Here is a 27,843-nt window from a genome sequence, read left to right as displayed (position 1 = left end):
TTTTATTGATCCAAAAACTAGTAATAGTAATGGAAGATACTGAAATGCTAATTTGTGTCCATAAATAACTGATTTGTGCCCATAAAATGCCAAAAATAAAATAAAATAAAAAAATAATAATAATAATTTATGGGCACAACAGCTAATTTGTGGGTGCAAAATGCTTTTATGTGGCCACAAATATTACAATTTTTGTTTGGTAAAAAGGACAAAAAAATACTAATCTGTAGTCAAAAAAATTCTAATTTGGGCTTGCAAATTTATTTTTTGTCCCACAAAATGCAAATAAGATGGTAATTTGTGGACACAAATAACTAATGTGTGTCAACAAAAAGGTGATTTTTACACACAAAATTTGAATTTGTGCCCACAAAACACTTTTTCATGGCCCACAAATTATACATTTTTTAATGTCATGTCTAAGTCTCCTTAAAATTTAAATAGTATTTTAGAAATTTATTTACACTATTTTTTGTGTTTGCTACAATACTTTTTTTAAATTTTCTACAATTTGCAGCAAGAAAAAATCAGTTTGTCAGAGAAAAAGTTGAAAAGAAAAAGAACAAATTTAATTGTGATCTAACTCAGACGGAGATTGTGCTAATGTTGTCAATAGTAAACATTCAAATCAGTCATTGTTATTTGAGGAAAAGGTCGGCGCAGCAACAGCTGCATAGATGGCTGAAATTCAGTGATCCTGCAATTGCTGTCATGCAATTTAATCAGTGACCAGATGAGGGGATCAGAATGATGCTTGAGAGGGGCAAGATGGAATGACTGTGCGTCACTCAGGACTTGGTCTTTTTTGATCTACAAGAAAACACGTTTTTCTCGTGATAATGTTATCACAAGAAAATGGACACAAAAAAAAAAGAAAAAAAAGTAAGTTAGGTTGTTTTCGGCTTTCATACATTTTGTTGCTTTATTGGCTTTTATTTTTAAGTCTGGATTCAACAATGGCACTTTTAATGTTAGTGATTTAATCAAAACACAACCTTAGGGGGTACCATTTGTTAGACAAAAACACACAAGAGATTTTCTTTTGATTTGCTCTTTAATGACATAGTAGAGAAAAGTTTGAAACATTACATTTTTAAATGCAACAAAAAAAAAAAAACTTAACAAAACAGAGAAAGCCCCGAATCCAGGTTTGAGAAGTTAAAATAAAATCAGACCCAGCACGGTTGTGCTTTTTTGTTTGCAAGAGTAGAGTTGCTAGACACAAAAGTCTGAGTTTTTTGGTCTGATATATGGTTTTAATTATGGTCATTATTGTGCTTAGATTTCTTTCTTATTTCTTCTTGCCCTCTTTCTTCCTTCCCCTCTTTCCTCCTTCCCTCCCCTTCATTATTGTTTTCCTTCCCCTCTTTCTTCTTTCCCATCTCCTCATTCTTTTCATTCACCTCTTTCTTCCTTCCCTCCCCCTTTTCATTCACCTCTTCCTTCCTTCCCTCCCCCTCATTATTGTTTTCCTTTCCCTCTTTCTTCCTTCCCAGCTCCTCATTCTTTTCATTCACTTCTTTCTTCCTTCCATCCCCCTCATTATTCTGTTCCTTCCCCTCTTTATTCCCTCTCTCCCACTCATTCTTTTCATTCCTCTCTTTTTTATTTCTCTCATCCACATCATTCTTTCTCTTTCCCTCTTTATTCTTCCCCTCTTCCTTTTTATTATTTCTCTTCCTGTATTTATTCTTCCTCTTCCACTCTCTGTTCTTTCCCTTCCCCTCATTCTCCTCTGTTGACATGTCGTCCTCCTCTTCACATTCTCCATCTTCACAGCCACACTCTTCCACCAAAATGTAGGTGTGACTCTGCTTATTGTCATCAGCACAGATCATCTCCACAGTCTTATTACTGGTGGCCAGTTCTTTACAACAGGAACAAGAATGCATCATCATGTCATCCTCCACTGAATACCTGCACGCCAGACACACAAAGAAATCCAGTGTTTAGAGCAAAATAAACCATACACCTTTTTAAGTTACTCTTGATATTAAAACAGAATTGGCAAATTAAATATAATTGATTACTTCATAAATATTTAGTACATTGGCATTAGTCTTACTTTGACCAGGAGGCTCCACAGGATCCCTCACAGGATGTGAGCTCCACTGGTTCAATTGATTTGCAGTTCCCTTTCACCAGGAAGGTGGTGGTCCTGTTCAACTGACAGCTGTAGCGAGGAGTACCTGTGAAGAAAGTATCTTTACTAGGACCAAACAACTGCAGAAGATTCTTCATTCCAGAGACCTTTGGGGATTCAGAGTTGTGCCATGTTGTTCAGTAAGTCTTTTGTGCTTCTGTTTAGAGTCCCACTCTGCTTATCTTTTGATCCATTGTAAAATCATTCCCAGTGGTCTTTTAATTATTATGCCGTAATTACACAAAATTAAAATACCAGTGTTGTTTTCTAGAACATAGTATCTGCAGAGCGGCAGTAGTTCATTTGAAATTTGCCTTTGAGTTGTGGGCAGGACTACTGGTGTAGTGTAAGCCTTCCCTGACATCCTGTCATTTCTTTGTTAACACTCTCTCCCACTAGCTTACAGCCCCTCACAACCCCAACCTAACATTACAGGTGCAATAAAAATGGCAAGCAGCTATCCAGTCATACAATTTTAATCCAGATCCCAGCTCAGACGAAAAAACAAAGACGTACATGGTCTGCAAGTAGATGCAGAGGAGGGAGCTTGTGGTCCGCCGACTGTAACTATGTCCCTATTTCCTTTTTCCAATGGCATTTTTTCATCTCCTCCTTATTCACAACAATTTGAACAAAAAATACTCAGAAACACATGTTTAAGCTTAATTTTCTTAATATATGTCCTCCATCATGAGAAAAATGCCAAAGAACGTGTTAAAAGCGCTTTCAAAGCAAAATCATCTGATACTGATTTGGAGAGGTGAAAAGCTAGTAAAACCTGTTAATAATCCTGTGACAAAGGCTGTTGCATAAGTGTGTTTTATACTTTGATTATAAGGGAACAGAAACTCTGAAAACTTGGTGTCTTGGTTTTAAAATGTAGTACTTTTATTAAAACTCCAAAATCTCAATGTACTGCTTTCCTGTTTTCATTTCTGCTCCTTTTAAAAGCACAGGAAATTATGGGTCACTATTTAACCCTGTACCCAGTTTTCACGTCTTTACAGCATCAAGCTTCATGTTCTCCTTCACTAAATCCTAATTGTTTTCCTGAAGACATCCTTCCTGGCCTTTGCATCCTATAATAAACCTTTTAAAGCGCTGGGATGCAGGGCAGTTGTTCTACTTTTTTCCCCCGTGACTTCAATTAATCTGATTATTCTTACAAAGGTACATTATACCCCATTACTCATAAATGTTGCTAAATCAAAAAAGAACTCAAACTAAACAGGAAAACTTTAACATTAAAAGGAAAACTATTTTCTTATATTTTAATTCTCAGACAACTAAAGATAGTAGACTTTCAGCCCTTTTCTTCTTATCTTGACTTAAGTTGGCTCCTTTGTGACCCTATCCTAATCATTCCCCATCAGCAGTGAACTGCAATGGTAAAGCCCTTTAAGTTCGATCCCAGAAGTGTTTCATTCATTCATTCATTCATTCATCTTCTAATCCGTTTTTTTTCCATTTCGGGGAAATAAGGGCCTGTCCCGGCCTTTCCCGGCCACTTGAGGACGAAGACAGGGGACACCCTGGACAGATCGCTAGTCTGTAGCATCCCAGTAGTTTTTATGAATTCAGTTTTTGTCTGAATCTCTGATAGATCAAGACGAGATTACTATGTCTGGTTGTGTTGGCATCTAATTTTTCTCAGTGCTGTACCATCTGTCCATTTCACACCAGTCACAGAGCTGTAGCACATCTGTCCTCCATGATGCTATAAGTTGACAGAAAGGGAATTTTTTTGCATATTGACAAAATGTATAAGATGTCAATAGATTTATCCAATCTAAAATATGGAATAGGGATCAAACATTAGTATATTGGGCACATCCATACAAACTTAAACTGACTTACACATCACAAAAGTAAATGAATAAGCAAAAAACATTTTAAATTTGTGTGAAAACTTTTTGGGTGTTCAACATATATTGGTGTTTTCCGAAGCAATACAGAATCCTGTTTGAGTTTTTTTAATGAATCCACTTACAAGTTTTGCAGCAGCCATTTGCGTCAGTTTTCTCTGTTCCCTGAAATACAAATAAAAAAAACTTAGCTTATTTTAGACAAAAATGTATATGAAACAGTCGATTCTAGTTTTTTCTTTTCAGAGCAATTAGTTTTTGTTTACCATGAAAGCAAAACAAAGGAAGTATATTTTGTATTCATAAATAGAAATATCCTATCTTTTCTTCTCCATTATGGTGATTCTTAGTCAAAAGACAACCAAAAGGAATCTTTAAAAAGTTGAAAGCTAACAGAAATACAGTGTTTCCTATTTGAGTTTTTGACTATACTCACTGGAATGCAGTTGTCGGGATCATATTCAGGACAGGTTGTTTGGTTTCTGGAAACAATGAAGTCTCCATTGACCTTTTGGCAGTCATACTTGATACAGTTATCATTTGGTGGGGACCATGACTCAGAAGGCTGTCAAATGTGTAAAAATGCAGTTAGTGAAGAAATATAACTAAGAAAAATTGACAATAAAATGAAATAAAGTATCATCATGATGCTTTCTTTACCTCCAAAACTACAGGAGAAGAACCTTCTGGTGGATAAAAAACACAACCAATTGGAATACAGGATCCACAGCATTGGCCAGGCTGATCCATGTGCACAAAGCCCTGTTTGAAAGAACATCATTTAAGATGGTTTATAAACTCTTACAGGGATTTATATTGAAGTTAAGCTATAGGGTAATCCTGCAGACATACCTTATCGCATGAGTCAGAGCACTCCTTTTGATGACAGTCAACGGTGTTCAGCTGGGTGCTGGGATCCTGGATGTCGGTGCAGTGGCAGATTTCACATGTGCTTTTGGAGAACGTTTTATCAGGCTACATGAAAAAACATATATAGTCTCAGCCAAGTTCATTTAGAAACTTTTGTAAAAAAAAATGTTCACATCAAAACTCCAACTCTAATTTCTTACCTTGTACTCGGTGTCATTGTAGACACAGACACCCTTTGGCACTTTACTCGACAGTGTAAAGGAGCACAAAAACAATAGGGTTGAGTTTTGTTCTTCATTGATAGATAGCTACGTGTCATTCATTAACAGAGCTTACCACAGCTGAAGACAGGACAGCAGCTTTCATTTGAGACATGAACCTTCAGTTCAAATCCCAGTTTACACTCTTGGCTTTGAGGAGAGCAGCTGTTCTTATCACACTCTGCAGGATAAAAGGTCCATCAAAGGGAGAGCAAATAAGTCAATATCTGAAGAGATTTCTGAAAAACATCTAAAAGCAGACGTTCCACGAAGATAGATGATGGAAAATACACTCCTAATATTTGATTTAATTTTGAAACATCATTCAAAGATATTTCCATTTGAGTCATCACTAAAGCCTCATCATTGAAACGGATTCCCATTTGACACTGATAAAATCTAAATACCGTAACTACAAATATGCAGGCATTTATGTTCCTAAGCTGCACGGTTTGAGTAACGTTGAAGAAAAAAATGGCTAACAAATATCGACTGAATTTCAGGTTGAATCCAAATTCTTCCCATACCCCGACGGCTTCTGCCTACCCCTCCAATTGTAAGGGCATTTGCAGCTGTAGTGGTGTTCAAACTTGTTTTTTTAATGGGTATCTGTGGTGACTTAGGGCTGAGTATCCCTCAGGCGGGAGGAGGATCTGCATCGCGCTGTGCCATGGAAGAGAAAAGCATTTCTGCACGTGGGGGTGCTCTGAAGCACATTTAATGTAATAAATGACTTTTTGTTTTAGCATGATTTTTTATATGACATCGGTTATAAAAAATCAACGTTGCTACGTATTTTCAGAGCTCTGGCAGCTATGTACTCACATAGCTCACCGGTGACTATTCATGATGTCATCAAGTGGTAGTGTCGCTTGAATTTGAAGACACTATTTTTCCATAACTCTCCACTTGGAGAGCTAAATAAAGGGGTATGTAGAAGCCTTAGGGGTAGGGAAAGAATTTGCATTCGGCTAAACTACCTGAAGTAAATGATCACATAAAAAGACCAGATTCATATCATAAAGTTTGTATGTGGTTAGTTTACTTTTACTATTTTTTGGACCTATGGCTTAACATTTAAAATCATTTAGGGGGCATTGTTTAAATAAATTAATGCTAAATCAACCATTTAAAAAAAAAGTTTTTTATGTAAACCAATTGGTATTAGTTTTCTCAACAATATATAACCAAGATAAAACAAGTGTTGTATTGATATTTGCTCCATGTTAAATATGTTGCCGTAAAGTCTAAAGTCACTCACCGCATGTCAGTCTTTCACAGCAGTCAACTGTTCGATTTACCAACACCTCACCATCCTCTGTGCACTTTATCGGTTCTTGATTCGGGCACGCCAGAGGCCTACACTCAACACTTTGAGTGTTGCTGTCACAAACACACTGCTTGCAACCGACCTGCCACTTCTCACCAAGCTGTTGGAGTCATAGAAGCCAGTGAGCGTTGGCACAATTAACAAAAGGTTCACTGAAACTTTAGAATTCTCTGAAACTCACCTGCTTAGGCTGGCCATCAGGACCAGTGCAACCTACAACAACATACACATTTCCCTGTAAAATAAACTCTAACAATGCACATCTCATGGGTTTTTAAGGGAATGGCAGGAATTTCTTACAGGAAGAGACACAGATGTCGGATGTTGGACTGAATAGAGTCATTCCATCTGGGCAGAAACATCCCTCCATGAATTGAGTGCAACCTGTGTTCTGGTCATCCCCCTCCCCCTGGCACTGCTGCAGGGACTTTTCATTGTATCTGAACAAGATAAACATTAACAGATAGAAAAATATTTGCTCTTGTTTCTTCAATAAAAATCCAACTTCATTGATAAACTCGAATTTTTGGTACAGCGCTACATCAGATATGAGCAGACCCCAGTGAATGGAGCTTATCACAGAAATAAAAGCATTTAAGTAAACTCAAGCTCCTCGCTGTTCTCACTAATTGACAAGCTGATGTTACTTTTTTTCTATGGGATTTGAGGAGTTTGAATACCTTGCATTGCAGGTGGGTACAACAGTTGGCCCACAAGGCTTGTAGACTTTATTTTGTGGACACTTGTATTCTGCACAAAAAGAAATTCTATTTAAAATTTTGTATAAATGCATACAGCATAAAAGAACTTTGTTTCCAAAAGAGAACCCTTACCACATTTGCCATTTGTAGCTTTCCTCCATGACACACAAACAGATATCTCAGCACACATCAGGGCATATGCCTCCAGGCTGGAACAGCCCGCAGAGATATTTGACATGTGGCAAACATCAAATTTACAGGCCTCATAAAATGCTTTTGGTGGAATTTTTTTGTGGCATTCCTCAAACACCCTTTATAGATGAATTAGAAGACAACATTTCACTTTAGATGTTCTGTTGAATTCATAATTTCACTGTATTTTTTGTCAAATTCTTACTTGCTCATTAAAATGTCACAGATTTCAGGTTTGCAAGATGATGGAGTTGGTCCAGGAGGGGGATTAACTACAGGAGGTTTCACATTGCAATATGGCTTGCTGCTGTCAGGTACACGCCACTCAAATGCCATCTCAGAGCAGAGTGGGTGAATACTTCCATCAGGTAATCTGCAGTCATTTTTCCTGTTATTATCGCAGGTACCTCATGAAACAAAAGAGACAAAAATGTTTTGTCAGCAGAAAAAACAATCACATTGAGATTTTTAAAAAATGTTATTATGCAACACCAACATTGATAGAAAACTGTTGTTTTTGTATACATAGGAAGTTGGCACAGGATTCTATTGTTCAAGGCAACTGGAATTTATAGTGATGCATAATGTGGGCTTTGAATTAAATGTTGAACCAAACCAAAGTAATTACTCCTAACATCAGTGAACAGACTTTAATCAGCCAGAAACAAGCAGCAACAGCAGCTGATGTTGGGTCAAGAAGTGTTATAGTTTGATTCATGATTTAATGTTTGATGGACTTAAATCTACAGTATTTTTTTAACAAAGAGAAATGGAGACCACCTTGCAGATGGCATTTTTTATGAAAAGTTTACTTATTTACAAAAATAATCAGAATGAATTGAATTCTACTAGTTTAAAATGTTGTTAAAAGTTAAACATTTGCAAATATTTTTACGTGCTGCATCATGGAGCTGTCTTTTGGGAAACTTTCAATGCTGTATTGAGCAGGAAACCAGTCAGTTGATCTACAAGCAGGAAGTGTGGAATAGAAGTTATAATTTACCACATTGTCCCTCTGTGTTTCCATAGAAAAGAGAAAATGGCAGTTCGACACTGAATAAAAGTCCTTTGAATGTCACAACGGCTTCAATTTCAGGGATCTTCAAAAGAAGTTCAATTGCAGTGCTTGTGATGATGAGATCTTTGGTTGAGTAGGCTGGAGTCACTTGTTTACCATTGATGAAAACCTAAAGATTGTTGCAAAGAAACATCAAAACATTAATAATACATTAAAAAGCAACAAAAAAAATCTTCAGTTATCTGTGGTCAGACTTACCATGTTTACAGTTTTTAGTCCTCTCTTTTGTGTAAGAGTTATATTATCATTTTTATAAAAAATGTTCAAAGCTTTAGCACAGGTCACAGTTCCAGAGGGATTGCAGTTTTCGTTGTCGATATGAATCTTAAAATTATGTCGTGGTATTATCTCTTTGATTAAGACATAGGTGCAGTTTTTCTGGAAGCTGTAATATTCGCCATCAAAAGTCTGATAATGAGGATCTCCCCAGCCAGAACATACACCTATAAGTAATAAATGATATTGTATTAAGTTGCAAGCACATTTAAAAAAGAAAAACTTATATAGGTTCTATTCCATGTAAAATCTTGAGATCATTTTTTGGAACTTACATCTGCATTCATAGTGGAAACAACAACCTCCTTCATCGTAAACCCTCACCGGTGGCTGGTTATTTTCACAAACAGGAATAGTTACTTGTTTACATGGTACATGGTTTAGGATGACTTTGCCATTCTCGCATTTTTCTGTGGTGCATTTGTCTGACTTCCAGGATTCCCCATTCTTTGAAAAGTAAAAAAGCACAATAGGCAATTTTTTTGATGGTGTAAGAGAATTAGAAATTGAGTTTCCCAAGTGAACACATGAAACAGTTTTTTCAAACAGACCCACATATTATATCCTCATTTTTGAAAACAGTTTAGAATTGAAGTATACCTTCCTGGGTGGTTTGAGGAACAAGCAGTCTAGTGATACTCTGGATGTCGTTGTGCGACCATGAACTGGTGTGGAAGAGCTTGCGGTGCTGATTGGAAAACTTGGTGAAGTCGGGGGACGTGGTGGGGTTGTAACATTACATGGTTGGAAAATATATTCAATTTTACATGTCAAACTGCAATGTGCAATAAAGCACCAGCCTCCTTTATCAGTCTTGTTGTATATGTGGCTATCTGTGTGTTAGAAAGACAAAATAAAAAAAGAGTAAAATCAAAAAATGCTTAAATATCACCTAAAAGGGAAAAGCAAAACCAAAAACAAGCCCATAAAATCCAGCTCTTAAGAAAATACGGAATTATCTAATAACTATCTCAATGACAATATCTTATTTTCCGGAGTACAAGTCACGTTTATTTCTTAGAGTGGCCAGGGGTGTCACCTATAATCAGGAATCGACTTATTTGTGAATTTTAAAAACATGAATAGGCTCATATATTCGGTATTTTCCCAGTAACAACCGGTTGCACTCAAGCGATTGTTTCCCACTGACACCCACTAGAGGGGATTGTAGGCACATGTATTGGTATTTGCTGCTAACAGCAATACAGAAGAATTAGTTAGACGAGCAGTCATTATTTCGGACTGGTCTATATAAAAAGATTTGACTGAATTCTACTGAACACCTGTGGGGAGCAGCATTACACACACACCAATGTACAGGCTGCTGGAAGCTATTAGAAAAAGAAGAAGAAAAATGCAGAAGAAGAAGCGGCATCCAAAAACAAACATGGCGGGGAATCTGATCCTTTTTGCTCCTGAATGTTAGGATGTTTTTCTTGTTGCATTGAGAGATTATTATTTTTTTTCTCTCCTTGGACGCGGGACACCATTCATCAAACTGGGTCACATACAGATAGAAGAACATCTATATACACCGTCATTCAAATGCAGCTCCTGCAGTATGCAGTAGAAGGTAACGATCACAGTAACAAAAAAAGACTGAATGATATTAATAACCCAGACAAGGAGATGTGATTACAGAAGCTTTTGTAGAGCTCTTCAAAATACACTGACCAAAAATATAAACGCAACACTTTTGTTATTGCTCCCATTTTTTATGGTATGAACTCAAAGATGTGAAACATTTTCCACATACACAAAATAACCAGTTCTCTGAACTATTGTTAACAAATGTGTCTAAATCTGTGATAGTGAGCACTTCTCCTTTGCCAAGACAATCCATCCCACCTCGCAGGTGTGCCATATCAAGATGCTGATTAGACAGCATGATTATTGCACATGTGTGCTTTAGACTGGCCACAAGAAAAGGCCACTCTGAAATCTTAAGTTGTATCACACAGCACAATGCCACAGATGTCCCAAGTTTTGAGGGAGCGTGCAATTGGCATGCTGATAGCAGAAATGTCCACCAGAGCTGTTGCTAGGGAATTGAATGTCCATTTCTCCACCATAAGCCATCTCCAAAGGCGTTTCCGAGAATTTCGCAGCACATCCAACCGGCCTCACAACCGGAGACCACGTGTAACCACCACATCCAAGACCTCCACATCCAGCATGTCCACCTCCAAGATCGTCTGAGACCAGCCACTCAGACAGCTGCTGAAACAATCGGTTTGCATAACCACAGAATTTCTGCACAAACTGTCAGAAACCTTCTCAGGGAAGCTCATCTGCATGCTCGTCGCCTTCATCGAGGTCTCGACCTCACTCCAGTTCGTCGTCGTAACCGACTTGATTGGGCAAATGCTCACATGCGATGGCGTCTGGCAGGTTGGAGAGGGAGACGAACACAGGTGCATTTCATTGATGGCATTTTAAATGTACAGAGATACTGTGACGAGATCCTGGGGCCCATTCTTGTGCCGTACATCCAACAACATCACCTCATGTTGCAGCATGATAATGCACGGCCCCATGTTGCAAGGATCTGTACACAATTCTTGGAAGCTGAAAACATCCCAGTTCTTGCATGGCCAGCATACTCACTGGACATGTCACCCATTGAGCATGTTTGGGATGCTCCGGATCGGCGTATACGACAGCGTCTTCCAGTTCCTGCCAATATCCAGCAACTTCGCACAGCCATTGAAGAAGAGTGGACCAACATTCCACAGGCCACAATAGACAACGTAATCAACTCTATGCGAAGGAGATGTGTTGCACTTCATGAGGCAAATGGTGGTCACACCAGATACTGACTGGTTGTCTGAGTCCCCTGACCCCCTCAATAAAACAAAACTGAAGATTTCAGAGTGGCCTTTTCTTGTGGCCAGTCTAAGGCACACCTGTGCAATAATCATGCTGTCTAATCAGCATCTTGATATGGCACACCTGCGAGGTGGGATGGATTGTCTTGGCAAAGGAGAAGTGCTCACTATCACAGATTTATACAGATTTGTGAACAATATTTCAGAGAACTGGTTATTTTATGTATGCGAAAAATGTTTCACATCTTTGAGTTCATACCATAAAAAATGGGAGCAATAACAAAAGTGTTGCGTTTATATTTTTGGTCAGTGTAAATAAACTTTATCTGTCAACATCCTCCAAATCTTCCGTGCATTATATAAATGAGATAGACAGTACAAGCCTCCATATAGTGATAAGGCAAAAAACTTCAGACAGTAAAATCTCCACACGCAATGGGAGTGTCTAATAGGTTATGAACATATTTTTGGACAAACATTGAATTAAATGTCAAAAGACAGAGCGGACGCCAGTTTGACTCATGAACCTGGTCTGGCATTACACCAAGCTTGGTAAATTCGCTCATAAATGTTGGACTTTTCTCTTAAAAATGCGACTTATACTTCAAGGCAACTTATATATGGTTTTTATTCTTTATCATGCATTTATTGGCTTCTGCAGCTTATACTCCATAGCAACATATACTCCAGAAAATATAGTATTTAGTCCAAATGTCAGTATGTGGAGTAACAAATAAAGCTAAATAAATAGAAGTCTTGTTATAATAAGCAAAAATAGCTTCAAAGGAGTCAAACTGCTTACCTGGATAGTAGGTCTGGTTCAAGTACTTGCAAGAACACGGCGTGGTTCTGCCAAGAGTTGAAGATGCTGAAGGTACAACTGTACTGGTGCTAATTATTGGTGCTGTAGATGTTGCTACAGAAGCCTGTTCTGTCGTGGTTTTAACAGTAAATATGGGAATTGTTGTTTTCTCTGTAGTTACTGTGATGACAGATGGTCTTCTGGTTGTTGAAGTGTTTTCTTCAAATGTTGTGGTCGTTTTGCTTGGCGGTCCTGTGGTTGTTGTTTCAAAAACAACTGTATTTGCACTAACTTTTGGTGCAGTGGATGTTGCTGCAGTTTCAGAGGGCTGCTCTGTTGTGGATTTAACAGTAAACATGGGATTTGTTGTGGTTTTCTCTGTAGTTATTGTAATGAGAGGTGGTGTACCAGGTCTTGCAGTGATTTCTTGAGATGTTGTGGTCGTTTTGCTTGGCGGTCCTGTGGTTGTTGTTTCAAAAACAACTGTATTTGTACTAATTATTGGTGTTGTGAATGTTGCTATTGTTTCAGAGGGCTGTTCTGTTGTGGATTTAACAGTAAACATGGGATTTGTTGTGGTTTTCTCTGTAGTTATTGTAATGAGAGGTGGTGTACTAGGTTTTGCAGTGATTTCTTGAGATGTTGTGGTCGTTTTGCTTGGCGGTCCTGTGGTTGTTGTTTCAAAAACAACTGTATTTGTACTAATTATTGGTATTGTGTATGTTGCTATTGTTTCAGAGGGCTGTTCTGTTGTGGATTTAACAGTAAATATGGGATTTGTTGTGGTTTTCTCTGTAGTTATTGTAATGAGAGGTGGTGTACTAGGTCTTGCAGTGATTTCTTGAGATGTTGTGGTCGTTTTGCTTGGCGGTCCTGTGGTTGTTGTTTCAAAAACAACTGTATTTGTACTAATTATTGGTGTTGTGAATGTTACTATTGTTTCAGAGGGCTGTTCTATTGTGGATTTAACAGTAAACATGGGATTTGTTGTGGTTTTCTCTGTAGTTATTGTAATGAGAGGTGGTGTACTAGGTTTTGCAGTGATTTCTTGAGATGTTGTGGTCGTTTTGCTTGGCGGTCCTGTGGTTGTTGTTTCAAAAACAACTGTATTTGTACTAATTATTGGTATTGTGTATGTTGCTGCAGTTTCAGAGGGCTGTTCTGTTGTGGATTTAACAGTAAATATGGGATTTGTTGTGGTTTTCTCTGTAGTTACTGTAATGACAGTTGGTGTACTAGTTGTTGCAGTATTTACTTCGAAAGGTGTGGTTATTTCGCTTGGGGGCACTGTGGTTGTTTCAAAAACACCTGTAGTTGTACTAATTATTGGTGTTTTGGATTCAACAGGAAATATGGGATTTGTTGTGGTTTTCCCTGAAGTTTCTGTAATGACAGATGGTGTACTAGCTGTTGCAGTGTTCTCTTCAGATGTTGTGGTCATTTTGCTTGGGGGCCCTGTGGTTGTTGTTTCAAAAACAACTGTACTTGTGCTCATTTTTGGTGTTGAGGATGTTGCTGTTGTTTCAGAGATATATATTGTGTGGGGTACTGTTTTTTGTTCTTCAGTTGTTTTCCCTGTGATTGCATTAGTTGAGGTTGAGTGACTCAATGTTGTTGATGTTGTGGGTGGTGTTAATGAGGTCTGTTTTGTGTTTGTTGTGCAAATATAATGGCAACACTTTACCCGTATTTCATAATCAAGGCAAAATCTAGGCCCACCCTGGTCTTCCTTATTACAAATTAGTCCATGTTTAAGGTCACAGGTTACCTTTTGACCAAGGTCTTTCAAAGGTATATCTCTGTATTGCTCAGCACGACATTCTATGTCAATGGGTTGTTTACAAGCACCTATAGCTGGATCAGTAATGTTATCAAATATTTCACGATCTCCACCTGTTGATGCAGTGCCAGGGTATTGATTATTTATCCAACTTGACCACTTGCAAACAAAGCAGTCACCAATAGTTGTAATAGGTGTTGTTGGGAGTTCTGAGGTAGTTGTTTCAAAAACAACTGTATTTGTACTAATTATTGGTGTTGTGAATGTTACTATTGTTTCAGAGGGCTGTTCTGTTGTGGATTTAACAGTAAACATGGGATTTGTTGTGGTTTTCTCTGTAGTTATTGTAATGAGAGGTGGTGTACCAGGTCTTGCAGTGATTTCTTGAGATGTTGTGGTCGTTTTGCTTGGCGGTCCTGTGGTTGTTGTTTCAAAAACAACTGTATTTGTACTAATTATTGGTGTTGTGAATGTTACTATTGTTTCAGAGGGCTGTTCTATTGTGGATTTAACAGTAAACATGGGATTTGTTGTGGTTTTCTCTGTAGTTATTGTAATGAGAGGTGGTGTACTAGGTTTTGCAGTGATTTCTTGAGATGTTGTGGTCGTTTTGCTTGGCGGTCCTGTGGTTGTTGTTTCAAAAACAACTGTATTTGTACTAATTATTGGTATTGTGTATGTTGCTGCAGTTTCAGAGGGCTGTTCTGTTGTGGATTTAACAGTAAATATGGGATTTGTTGTGGTTTTCTCTGTAGTTATTGTAATGAGAGGTGGTGTACTAGGTTTTGCAGTGATTTCTTGAGATGTTGTGGTCGTTTTGCTTGGCGGTCCTGTGGTTGTTGTTTCAAAAACAACTGTATTTGTACTAATTATTGGTGTTTTGGATTCAACAGGAAATATGGGATTTGTTGTGGTTTTCCCTGAAGTTTCTGTAATGACAGATGGTGTACTAGCTGTTGCAGTGTTCTCTTCAGATGTTGTGGTCATTTTGCTTGGGGGCCCTGTGGTTGTTGTTTCAAAAACAACTGTACTTGTGCTCATTTTTGGTGTTGAGGATGTTGCTGTTGTTTCAGAGATATATATTGTGTGGGGTACTGTTTTTTGTTCTTCAGTTGTTTTCCCTGTGATTGCATTAGTTGAGGTTGAGTGACTCAATGTTGTTGATGTTGTGGGTGGTGTTAATGAGGTCTGTTTTGTGTTTGTTGTGCAAATATAATGGCAACACTTTACCCGTATTTCATAATCAAGGCAAAATCTAGGCCCACCCTGGTCTTCCTTATTACAAATTAGTCCATGTTTAAGGTCACAGGTTACCTTTTGACCAAGGTCTTTCAAAGGTATATCTCTGTATTGCTCAGCACGACATTCTATGTCAATGGGTTGTTTACAAGCACCTATAGCTGGATCAGTAATGTTATCAAATATTTCACGATCTCCACCTGTTGACGCAGTGCCAGGGTATTGATTATTTATCCAACTTGACCACTTGCAAACAAAGCAGTCACCAATAGTTGTAATAGGTGTTGTTGGGAGTTCTGAGGTAGTTGTTTCAAAAACAACTGTATTTGTACTAATTATTGGTGTTGTGAATGTTACTATTGTTTCAGAGGGCTGTTCTGTTGTGGATTTAACAGTAAACATGGGATTTGTTGTGGTTTTCTCTGTAGTTATTGTAATGAGAGGTGGTGTACCAGGTCTTGCAGTGATTTCTTGAGATGTTGTGGTCGTTTTGCTTGGCGGTCCTGTGGTTGTTGTTTCAAAAACAACTGTATTTGTACTAATTATTGGTGTTGTGAATGTTACTATTGTTTCAGAGGGCTGTTCTATTGTGGATTTAACAGTAAACATGGGATTTGTTGTGGTTTTCTCTGTAGTTATTGTAATGAGAGGTGGTGTACTAGGTTTTGCAGTGATTTCTTGAGATGTTGTGGTCGTTTTGCTTGGCGGTCCTGTGGTTGTTGTTTCAAAAACAACTGTATTTGTACTAATTATTGGTATTGTGTATGTTGCTGCAGTTTCAGAGGGCTGTTCTGTTGTGGATTTAACAGTAAATATGGGATTTGTTGTGGTTTTCTCTGTAGTTACTGTAATGACAGTTGGTGTACTAGTTGTTGCAGTATTTACTTCGAAAGGTGTGGTTATTTCGCTTGGGGGCACTGTGGTTGTTTCAAAAACACCTGTAGTTGTACTAATTATTGGTGTTTTGGATTCAACAGGAAATATGGGATTTGTTGTGGTTTTCCCTGAAGTTTCTGTAATGACAGATGGTGTACTAGCTGTTGCAGTGTTCTCTTCAGATGTTGTGGTCATTTTGCTTGGGGGCCCTGTGGTTGTTGTTTCAAAAACAACTGTACTTGTGCTCATTTTTGGTGTTGAGGATGTTGCTGTTGTTTCAGAGATATATATTGTGTGGGGTACTGTTTTTTGTTCTTCAGTTGTTTTCCCTGTGATTGCATTAGTTGAGGTTGAGTGACTCAATGTTGTTGATGTTGTGGGTGGTGTTAATGAGGTCTGTTTTGTGTTTGTTGTGCAAATATAATGGCAACACTTTACCCGTATTTCATAATCAAGGCAAAATCTAGGCCCACCCTGGTCTTCCTTATTACAAATTAGTCCATGTTTAAGGTCACAGGTTACCTTTTGACCAAGGTCTTTCAAAGGTATATCTCTGTATTGCTCAGCACGACATTCTATGTCAATGGGTTGTTTACAAGCACCTATAGCTGGATCAGTAATGTTATCAAATATTTCACGATCTCCACCTGTTGATGCAGTGCCAGGGTATTGATTATTTATCCAACTTGACCACTTGCAAACAAAGCAGTCACCAATAGTTGTAATAGGTGTTGTTGGGAGTTCTGAGGTAGTTGTTTCAAAAACAACTGTATTTGTACTAATTATTGGTGTTGTGAATGTTACTATTGTTTCAGAGGGCTGTTCTGTTGTGGATTTAACAGTAAACATGGGATTTGTTGTGGTTTTCTCTGTAGTTATTGTAATGAGAGGTGGTGTACCAGGTCTTGCAGTGATTTCTTGAGATGTTGTGGTCGTTTTGCTTGGCGGTCCTGTGGTTGTTGTTTCAAAAACAACTTTATTTGTACTAATTATTGGTGTTGTGAATGTTACTATTGTTTCAGAGGGCTGTTCTATTGTGGATTTAACAGTAAACATGGGATTTGTTGTGGTTTTCTCTGTAGTTATTGTAATGAGAGGTGGTGTACTAGGTTTTGCAGTGATTTCTTGAGATGTTGTGGTCGTTTTGCTTGGCGGTCCTGTGGTTGTTGTTTCAAAAACAACTGTATTTGTACTAATTATTGGTATTGTGTATGTTGCTGCAGTTTCAGAGGGCTGTTCTGTTGTGGATTTAACAGTAAATATGGGATTTGTTGTGGTTTTCTCTGTAGTTATTGTAATGAGAGGTGGTGTACTAGGTTTTGCAGTGATTTCTTGAGATGTTGTGGTCGTTTTGCTTGGCGGTCCTGTGGTTGTTGTTTCAAAAACAACTGTATTTGTACTAATTATTGGTATTGTGTATGTTGCTGCAGTTTCAGAGGGCTGTTCTGTTGTGGATTTAACAGTAAATATGGGATTTGTTGTGGTTTTCTCTGTAGTTACTGTAATGACAGTTGGTGTACTAGTTGTTGCAGTATTTACTTCGAAAGGTGTGGTTATTTCGCTTGGGGGCACTGTGGTTGTTTCAAAAACACCTGTAGTTGTACTAATTATTGGTGTTTTGGATTCAACAGGAAATATGGGATTTGTTGTGGTTTTCCCTGAAGTTTCTGTAATGACAGATGGTGTACTAGCTGTTGCAGTGTTCTCTTCAGATGTTGTGGTCATTTTGCTTGGGGGCCCTGTGGTTGTTGTTTCAAAAACAACTGTACTTGTGCTCATTTTTGGTGTTGAGGATGTTGCTGTTGTTTCAGAGATATATATTGTGTGGGGTACTGTTTTTTGTTCTTCAGTTGTTTTCCCTGTGATTGCATTAGTTGAGGTTGAGTGACTCAATGTTGTTGATGTTGTGGGTGGTGTTAATGAGGTCTGTTTTGTGTTTGTTGTGCAAATATAATGGCAACACTTTACCCGTATTTCATAATCAAGGCAAAATCTAGGCCCACCCTGGTCTTCCTTATTACAAATTAGTCCATGTTTAAGGTCACAGGTTACCTTTTGACCAAGGTCTTTCAAAGGTATATCTCTGTATTGCTCAGCACGACATTCTATGTCAATGGGTTGTTTACAAGCACCTATAGCTGGATCATTAATGTTATCAAATATTTCACGATCTCCACCTGTTGATGCAGTGCCAGGGTATTGATTATTTATCCAACTTGACCACTTGCAAACAAAGCAGTCACCAACAGTCATGGGTTTTGTTGGGTATTCTGTGGTTAATAAAGGTTTTTCTGTCAGCATAGTTGCAATTGTGCTAACAGTTCCTGCAGACGAGCCTACCATGGTTTTCGCTGTTGTTGTTTTTAAGGGATTTACTGTGACTGGTGTGGATTCAGTGACTCTTGAAGGTGTTATAGGTTTTGATGTGGTTTTTTGTGTTGTTTGTATGCTATTTAGTTCTTTTTGCTTTGTTACAGTTGTTTTTTCTTTGACTGTGGAGAATGGTGGCATTGAGGATGATAGCTGTTTTGTTGTTCTAGTTATTTGTGAAAACCCTGGTACTGTGACAGTTAAAATAGTTGAGACAGCTTCAGTTGTGATACTAGAGGTTTTATGACTATTTTTTGTACTTGGTAATTCTGTTGTTGTTTCTGTGAAAGAAAAAACAAAATAAAAATTTAATAGATAATGATGAAAATATAGGTTTTCAAAAAAATAATGACAAAATCATTTCGCCCTATAGTTCTTACCGCTCCTGGTAAAGACAAAGACTGTTGTTGATGGTGTTGGTAAAGTTTGACAAGGTGTATAATCTCTAATAATATTTCCATTCTTTCCACAAACAGCAGTGATGCAGGTTCCATTTCCATCATGTGTATTATAAATTTCATCTCCATACTTGAAATATATATTATTATAGAAACACTTGCAAGCTGTAAGAATAAGTCAAAAATAGTTTTTAGTTCTTAACTAAATAGTTTTTCAAATGTGTCATATATTATATTAGCAATTTGACAATAATTAAATTAAGTTCATAATAAAGATGTTGATCATGTTACTTACCGTGTACATCATAGGTACAGTCTGTTTGTGTTACAGAACAATAACTAAAAAAAGAAAAATCATGCAAATTTAAGTTTATCTTTAATTTCTGATGAAAGCATCAAAATGTTTTGCTTTTGTGTCTCATTCATAATCCAAGAACTGTTACACTAAGTGTAGAAGTATTTTTGTCTTACCAACTGTAGCAATTTTCATTTGCAGGCATGAGCTCTCCATCTTTATAATGCTTCCCTTTATCATCATAGCAGCCACATTCTTCTTTGGACACACACTTCATTGAAACTTCTTCCAAATATGATCTTTCAGAGGGGCAACTTGGATAACAACCTTAAAAAGTCAAACATACTTATAAATATCAACACTACATTAATATAAAGTTAAAAACAAAGTCTTGTGAAATTGTTTGTAAAATACTTATCAAAAGGAAAATTTATAGTATATATAAACTTGTCCTAAAGGCCTTTACTTTTATCAATAGCGGCACACAACTTCAAATGTTAAATATTTTACAATATTCAAATTTCATGCATCATTCATCTACTAGGCATTTTACCTTCTAATGGTGGAAGTTCACTGTAACATGTTCCTGAGGGATTTCTGCAGGTCTTCATACATGGTCTTCCACATGGTGCATAATGCCACTCACACTCTCCATCAGGGTTGTAGAAATCGCAGAACACAGCTAATGAAACAGGAAACATCAACATAGTTGAGCATTCTCTTTCTTAGTGATTGGAAATTTAGCCTAACCACCTTTAGTCAATTAATGTATTTAGAAAAATGGAGATTCTAATGTGTGCTTTTATCATCAGTAAAATTAATTATTGTAACGCCCTGCTTGCTGATCTTCCAAAAACTAACATTAAAAATGTTCATCTTTTCCAGAACTCTGCTGTACAGGTTCGCACCAAGACCAGGAGGTGGGTTCATATCACCCCAATTTTAAAATTCCTTTATTGGGTCTCCATATGCTTCCGGATTGATTTTAAGATACTTTTAACAGTTTTTAAATGTCTTAACGGTCTTGCATCTTCTTATGTATCAGATCTTTTAGACAAATGTGAACCCTCGCGGACCTTAAGATCCTCTGGCACTGGTCTTCTAACCATTCAAGGGGTATAAAACAAAACTTATGGAGAGGTATCTTTCAGCATTATGGCCATTGTTTATGGAACAGTCTGCCAGAGGACCTGAGAGCCGCAGAAAGCATAGTTGTTTTTAAGAAAAGGCTCAAGATGCACCTTTTTAACCTGGCTTTTAGGTAATTTTTACTACTTTTATAATTTTATTTGTTTATTTTATTTTGTATTTATTTATCAATTTTATCTTGTTTTATGAATTTACACTAGATTATTAAACATTATTTTATTATTCCTTATTTTAATGTTTTATTATTTATCACGTTTATTAGTAGGTTTACGTTTTAATGCTCATTTTTATTTGAAGGTTTTTCCGGTGCTTCCTCTGTTGGATCCTCTCCCCCTGGATTGGCTGCTGTTCAGCCGCTGCAGCTCTAGATGGGAACCTGCATCGCCACTTAGCTTTGGTGAGGCTGGTCCCCGTCTTTGATGCAGCTATTCACAGAGAGGGAAGTTTCCAAATATTAGCCCTTTATCGGGCTCACCCTATTTCCTGTTGACTATCCCCATCAGTTAGGGGGGTAGGAGGTGTGAAAGGGGTGGGGGGTTGAATGTCAGTCTGGGGAGGGGGCTCTATTTATTTTTTTTGTGCTTGTTTTTACATTATTTTTGTTTTGTTTTTTAATATAAAACACTTTGTGGTATGTTTTTTATGGGAAAAGTGCTATATAAATAAAGTTTGATTTGATTAGAGAAAAGTCTTAATACACGTAATTTTTGATTGGAAAAAAAAAGAAGCTTTGAGATGAAAATAAAATGTTTGCACTGGTGATCAATCGTCGTGTGACAAAAGTAAAAAAAGGAGTAGCAGCTAAATTTCAAGCTTGTGTAAAAAACATAATTTCAGAATGCATCTCAGAACGCATCTTAAAAGCCTCGGAGCAGAACGCTGCTGCTGCGAGGCTTTTAACTAATTCATCCAAGTTTTAACACGTCACCCCATCATTAATCCAGCTGCACTGGCTCCCCATCCGTTTCCGTGTTCATTTTAAATCCTGGTTTTATACACAGCTCTTAAGAACCAAGCACCGGTCTATATTTGCAGCCGTACGTCCCCAGCAGGTCCCTGAAATCATGTGACCAGGGTCTGCTGGTTGTTAACTGAACCCGCTTAAAGACTAAAGATGACAGAGCCTTTTCAGCAGTGGCTTCATCCCTCTGGAACTCCCTTCCTCTCAGCCTCAGATCTGTAAACTCAGTGTTTTCTTTTAAAAAGCAACTAAAAACAAATCTTTTTGAAATTCCTTTTTATCATTCTTTTTATATTCTGTGTTTTCCTGTGTTTAACCATGTTTTATTGTGTTTTAGCGTGTTTTACTGAGAAGCACTTTGTATTTTTATCTTGAAAGGTGTTATTCAAAGAAAGTTGCTTATTATTATTATTACTATTATTAACCTAAATGTGGCAAAACAGCAGACTACCAAAATTAGAAAACTTTTTTAAGTAAAAGCAAATGTTAATGATTCAAACTTTATTTAAAGTAGAGAGTTTGTGATAAAATAATATAGTCAGATTATTCAGTGTAATGTTTTTATAATAAAATTGAATAAAATTGCCTTGGATCTAAACATATTACGATCTGAAAATGTAGGATGTACAATATCACTTTAGTTGTAAATCATGAAAAATGAAAGAATCGAGAAAACACATACGGCAAATGGTGGGAGTTCTCCATTTTACACAGACTCCAGACTCATTGCAGGCTGCAGCGTAGGCTGCAACTGTTGAGCAGAAACATTCACAGTCTCCTCCTGTATTGCAGGCACATGTGTCTCTCACACAAGCATCATAATAGCTTTGGGGATCCACCTACAAGAAAGAAGTAGGTGTCACAACAAGTAGGTCATGAATTCTAGAATACAGCGTCAAGTAAAAATGTGGGCTTTTGTCATTATCTTACCTTGGAATGGCAGAGAGCAAACACGTCACTTTTGATGATGTCACAGTGTTTTAGCGCCCACGCTTTCTTGTGCGAGTACAGACTGCAGGCGTTTTCTGTTGTGTTCGCATTTGGACATTCAGTAGACACTCGCCAGCTGTTTCCAAACTCTGTGGCATCCGTGACAACTTCTTTTCGTTGGGTGGTAAAATCGTTCTTGATATTTCCATCAAAGTTTCCACAGAGACCACACACTTTTCTCTAAAATTATATACAGTTAGATTTCTTTGTTAATACACTGAAGTTAGTTTGTGTTTGACAAATCTGTATGTAGGTGTACCCACCTTAAATGTTGAGCTCAGTCTGACCATAAGTGTTGTCTTCTTATCCCAAATTAGAACAAGACCATTCTTTGCCTCAATGACAAGATACAAGCCCATGGTGTGCACTTTAAAAAGTACGTCAGAGCCTTCCTTTTGCTTTATAACTTTGACACTTTCATCTGACAGAATAATTTCTGTATTCTATAAGAAGCAAAAATTGTCATTTGCAATGAAATATTTTCAGAAAAATGTTTTGAATAAAACCAATAATATTTCATGTGGTCATCTAATACTCCTGGAAATGCGAGTACATTCAGAGACGTTAGTTGTTTCGTTTTATCCTTGAAATTGGAATTTAAGAATTAAAGTATGTTAACTACGGCTATTGTGGCTAATTTGCAAATTAAATAGCCCTTATATTAATTTCTCATTAAAGACCCACTTCAATCTTTGATCTTTGTATCACAATGAAGCAGAGCAGGCTTGTTGCCCACCCATTGCATTTTCTATGTAACAAATACAATCCCTTTCATGTGGCATTTTTTTCATCTGCTTCTAATTTGCAATGATTTGACTAAAGAAATATTCAGAAGCACAATTTGAAGTCTATTAATATATGTCCTCTATTATCAGAAAAATGTCATAAGAACATGTTAAAAACACCAAAAACACACTTTTCATCAGAGTAGTTTTTACAAATTCCTTATTTTGAGAAGTTGGTATTGGATAGCCATTATGAATACTGTTTTTTGAAATTCTTTACCCCCAAGAAGAGCTTAACAGCTGTGGAGCAGACACTTTCAGTCGCAGCGCAGACCATCTCAGTCAAAACCCTGAAGGTACCGTCCATGTCATTCCCACAGTAATCCTAAAACACACTGATGTCAGCACACAAGAATCATGGCTTGCAACTCACAGCTAAACATAAAGATACCTGAGCAAAAATGTAGCGACAATCCCCATTGAAGGTGAACCTCTTTTGGTCAAATGTGATGTAATGCCCCTCTCCATATATTGTACAGGTGCTGGTACAGTCTTTCTCTGTGCACTCCCAGTTTCTGCTTTTGCACGTGCTAACATTCGGAGTTGAGCAGACAGCAAGATGTATCAGCTGAATTTCCAAAACTTAATTATTACCCAAGCATGTCAGAACTCACCAGGTGTTGCAGTTTACAGTTATTGTTTGTCCGGGGTTGTACAATTCTCCATTGTGCGAGCAGGGGCAATCATCCTCCTTTACACAACCTCCTTTACCGTCTGACAGTAAGCCATCAGGGCATACACAGCCTGAAGTGCACTGTGTACTCATCTAAGCATAACATGAAATTTAATGATTGAAGATTTTTTCTAAGAATGTAATATATTTACTGCCAGCTGTGAATCAGAAAGTCATTCTTACACATTCCGTGTCCAGAGTCAGGCAGGTGTTTTGACACTCTGCTCCTTTTTCTCCTGTACTTGCACTTGAGCAGTTGAAGAAAACCATTGGATCAGAACAAGCTGTTGACAAAAGTGTGATAAGAAGGTGAATGCAAATGTCGTGGTTAATTTTTTTGTTTTACTGATTTCTTTTGCACTTACTTTCAATTGTGTGCTGTCCAATGCAGCTCAGTTTCCCACTATGGCAGGTGCTAACAAAAAAAAGTACAAAGAAATAAGTGTAAAGTCTGAAAACTGCGTTTAAACAAAAAAGCTACTGCAACATTAATCAACATTTACTGAAATTGTTCATTTACATGCAAGGATGTGTGTTGAAAATAGCTAAATTTTGTTATTTCCAGGTAAAATGTTGTTGACATTTTGGTGGGCTTACATATAGTATTACATTTTATCTTATTTTAAAGGAGCTGAAATAAGGAAAAGTACAAGAAGCCACATAGGACAAAAAAAGAAGGATCTAGCGGCATGACAGAAAGTTAAGAGTTTTACTTTGAAAATTGATTTAATCACACAAAACAGAAAAGGGGGACAAGAGTTTGTTAAAGAAAAGGAAATATAAAGGTATTGCAGTCTTTATGATTATATTTAAATTTCAAATTGCATTCCTGGTGTTTTACTCCTGCTGGAAACACAATATGACAACAAAGTTATGAGTTATTTTGTACTTATTTTGATTAGGTTCTATTTTTTAGATTTACTACTGTCTTAGTAATCCAAATGTAACATTTCTTTGGAACTTTCATCAGTAAAAGCATGATTTATTATGACTTGTTATAATTTTGGGACTTGAACACATTTGCATTGAGGTTTCATGAGGGGTGGAACTGTGGCATATTACATTTACTGCATCTTTATAATGTATTGTGGACTATGTTTCTCAAGGTCACTAATGGTCAAAGAAAAAGCACTAGTCATAATAAAATGGGTTGGATTAACAGTTTATAGGTAAACTTCATCTTCTCCTACAACTAAAATAGTGCTTGAAGATAGTTAAATATTTTCTAATATACTTACCAACTTTGTCCACTGACCATGACAACCTGGCCAGGTTGTACTGGAGTGTCGCCCATGTAGCAGGAGCACTGTGAGGCTGAGACACACACTCCACTTTCATCAAGATAGGTTCCTTCAGCACAGCCACAGCCGTCCACCAAGGTGAACTGCATTGGACATGTCAAGTCAGGCTGACTGAGAGAACGACAGGTGTGACCACAGCCTGTCATATTGTACTTATACTCAAAGGTGGAAGGGCAGTCTTGTGTATATTTAGCTGTTGAGAAAAAAAAAAAGTTTGTTAATACAGAAAAATCAAGAACAACTCCTGCCATATGTGGACAGGATAACACTTACAGCACATGTTGCTCCTCCACCCATCAAACGAAATGCCTTCAGCAGCGCATGCATGGACGTAGGAGGAGATGGCGGCACACATGCAGTCTTCACTGTTTTCACAGGCGCATGTGTCATAAACACAGGCCTGCCGCAAAAAACAAACAAACGGGATAAATATGTTTGAGACTCAACTGAATGAGAAAAAAACATAAACACAAGAACAAAAAATTGAAAAAATAAGAGAATCAAACATTACGTTTTCATAGTCTTCTGGGTTGATCTTAGAATGACAAGCGGAAAACATTCCAGTGGGGTCTGACAAAAGGAGGCACCAGTTTTTGGCAAATTTTTCTGTGGGATAAGAGAATACATGTTTACATGAGGACTGTTAATATTCAAGCTAAAAATGAGCAACCATGATATCTACATTCACCTTTGAGGATGCTAAGAGCGCAGGGATCTTCTAGAACAGCTTTCACATCAGGACATGTTGCTTTGACCTTCCATGTGTTGGCAAATGTCACTGCGGTTCCCTCAACTATTCCATTTGAGGTTCTAAAGTCATCAGCCTCAACATCATTGAAATCTCCACAAAGACCTAAAAAGCATGACCCATTTAAGTAAATATGTTTGTAAATTTTCAACACAAATAATGTGTACTTTAGATTAACAGGCAATCTTTTTTGTAAAAATGTCAAATCAAACCCTTGAGTTTTTCTTTAAAGGACACATCTGCTTTGATGTAGATCTGCATAACAGGCACAAGCTGAATTTCAATATCAAGCCCAAAGCTGGTGTGAATTATGATAAAGAACGACGATGGTTTGAAGATTGCGATGTCATCTGTGAGGCAAGAAGAAGCATTGTGTTTATAAATTTCACAAAACCCTTACTATATGTGTTTTCATAAATGAGGCAAACTAAACACTTTACGCACCCATGAAAAGAGGAAGTTTAGGGGAAAAGCTGTTGTAAAAAACGTCTTTGTTGTCTTTGACGTCAATCTGCATATTAAGAAAAGAGATTGCTTTGTAAAAACACACTATTTGGATGATTTAAAACTGTCATTGTGTGAAATAATACTACTCTTTGTAAATGGTTACCGTGTGATTTAGATGCTTTAAGGTGACTGAAGACAAGCAAGTTGATTTGTCAGAATTTTTACATTTAACCAAATCTCCAAGAATGGTAAAATAGCCATTAGTTTCCTATGATCAAAAAGACAGAGATGAAACATTTTTCTTTAAAAAATTGTTGTTGTGGTTTTAGATATATCAATAAAATTGGTGTGTTGTAGCTGTGCATAATCATTTTGATGAGTTATTTGACCTTGGAAAAAACATATGAACAGTCTCCATGAAAAGTATAAGCTTTATCATCAAAAGTTGAGATGTGGGAGCCACCCAGGATGGAGCAGACACCAGGGCAGTTTAAGTCCTCACAATTCCAGACTCCCTTAAAACAGGTGCTGGCAGACAGACAGACAGACAGACAGACAGGCCATTAGATTAGATGATTCTTTAACAGGGCGTGGCATTATGAAATATTTCTAAACCAAAAGAATTCCTATAAAAGAACTTACCATTGTTTACATGTTTGATGGTAAGACTCTCCTTGTTGGAATAACTCGCCATTATGAGAGCAGGAGCACTGATCAAGAGGTACACATCCAGTTTGTGAGATGTCATCTAAGACGGTCCCTAAAGGAAAGAACATAAAAGGATTTTCATATTTTTCATGCACTAGAAAATTAGCATAAACAAATTCCTGTAAAAGTCACCAATTTGTCTTCAAAGTGTTCACAAATGTCTTAGTATGTTCCCAAATTATTTCTAATTTTAATATGGCAAATTTAAAGGGATGTTTTAAGGCCTTCTCGCTGCAGAGCACTGTATCACTACATCACATTTACACAATAAATCTGCATAGGCTACATATTGACAGCATTCTACATATGTGTTGACAAATAGCAAAATGGGACAAAAATGTTATTAAAAGAAAAGAAAACAATGTTTAATATAATTCTTTTATGAACAGCTCTGACATTCAAAGTTTAAATGTTCATGTTTAATATTTGATTAAAGTCCCACTCCAATAATCTTTTGCTCTATTGTAAAAGCATTCCTAAATGTTTTTTTTACTTATGATTATGCAGTTTTTAGCCAAAAAAAAACAAAAAAAAAACAGTGTTGTTTTCTACAGAGTGACAGTTGTTCATTGAAAATGTACCTCTGAGTTTTGGATGGGATCGTTGGTGGGAGTAAGCCTGCCACTACTTCCCATCATTCATTTGTTTACACTCTCCCTGCTAGCTTTCAGCCCCTCACACCCCAACCTAATATAACCGATGCAACAAAATTGGCGAACAGTATTGGTGCCATACTGAGCCCAATGCCAGCTCAGATTTGGAAAATAAAGATGTATGG

At 37.3% G+C, this 27,843-nt stretch overlaps 1 protein-coding gene across 5 annotated transcripts; it reads right to left on the bottom strand.

The window, feature by feature from the left end:
- Positions 1-1,035: 1,035 nt before the first annotated feature.
- Positions 1,036-26,621, bottom strand: muc5ac (mucin 5AC, oligomeric mucus/gel-forming). Of its 5 annotated transcripts, none has more exons than XM_023955727.1 (39): positions 26,521-26,621; positions 26,355-26,421; positions 26,123-26,260; positions 25,851-26,015; positions 25,674-25,768; positions 25,436-25,562; positions 25,100-25,355; positions 24,227-24,276; positions 24,045-24,145; positions 23,803-23,954; positions 23,580-23,718; positions 23,409-23,513; positions 22,667-22,846; positions 22,344-22,583; positions 22,096-22,252; positions 19,857-19,985; positions 19,480-19,630; positions 19,304-19,347; positions 18,991-19,173; positions 13,686-18,891; positions 12,346-13,517; positions 9,316-9,548; positions 8,991-9,162; positions 8,638-8,882; positions 8,365-8,548; positions 7,567-7,768; positions 7,302-7,480; positions 7,149-7,218; positions 6,769-6,908; positions 6,650-6,681; positions 6,400-6,568; positions 5,215-5,319; positions 5,079-5,119; positions 4,861-4,983; positions 4,669-4,770; positions 4,445-4,573; positions 4,134-4,173; positions 2,066-2,189; positions 1,036-1,917 (listed from the first exon to the last, which is right to left on the bottom strand). In XM_023955727.1, the coding sequence occupies exons 2-39, from the start codon at positions 26,356-26,358 to the stop codon at positions 1,257-1,259; spliced, it is 11,745 nt and encodes a 3,914-aa protein (XP_023811495.1). In that variant the 5' UTR covers positions 26,359-26,421; positions 26,521-26,621; the 3' UTR covers positions 1,036-1,256. The 5 variants fall into 5 exon arrangements, with proteins under 5 accessions (XP_023811495.1, XP_023811498.1, XP_023811496.1 ...); XM_023955730.1 differs by having other exon boundaries at positions 12,346-14,840; positions 15,012-18,891; XM_023955728.1 differs by having other exon boundaries at positions 12,346-16,166; positions 16,335-18,891.
- Between the last annotated feature and the right edge of the window lie 1,222 nt (positions 26,622-27,843).

The sequence above is a fragment of the Oryzias latipes genome, chromosome 6, assembly GCF_002234675.1.
Source record: "Oryzias latipes chromosome 6, ASM223467v1".
Taxonomy (NCBI): domain Eukaryota; kingdom Metazoa; phylum Chordata; class Actinopteri; order Beloniformes; family Adrianichthyidae; genus Oryzias; species Oryzias latipes.
This window is presented reverse-complemented; position numbering and strand designations above follow the sequence as displayed.

Coding starts and splice junctions, on each gene's coding strand:
- muc5ac (XM_023955726.1), bottom strand. Junction 25,356..25,435: donor GTGGAGGAGCAACATGTGCT/GTAAGTGTTATC, acceptor TTTTCTCAACAG/CTAAATATACACAAGACTGC. Junction 19,174..19,303: donor CTGTACCTATGATGTACACG/GTAAGTAACATG, acceptor TTATTCTTACAG/CTTGCAAGTGTTTCTATAAT.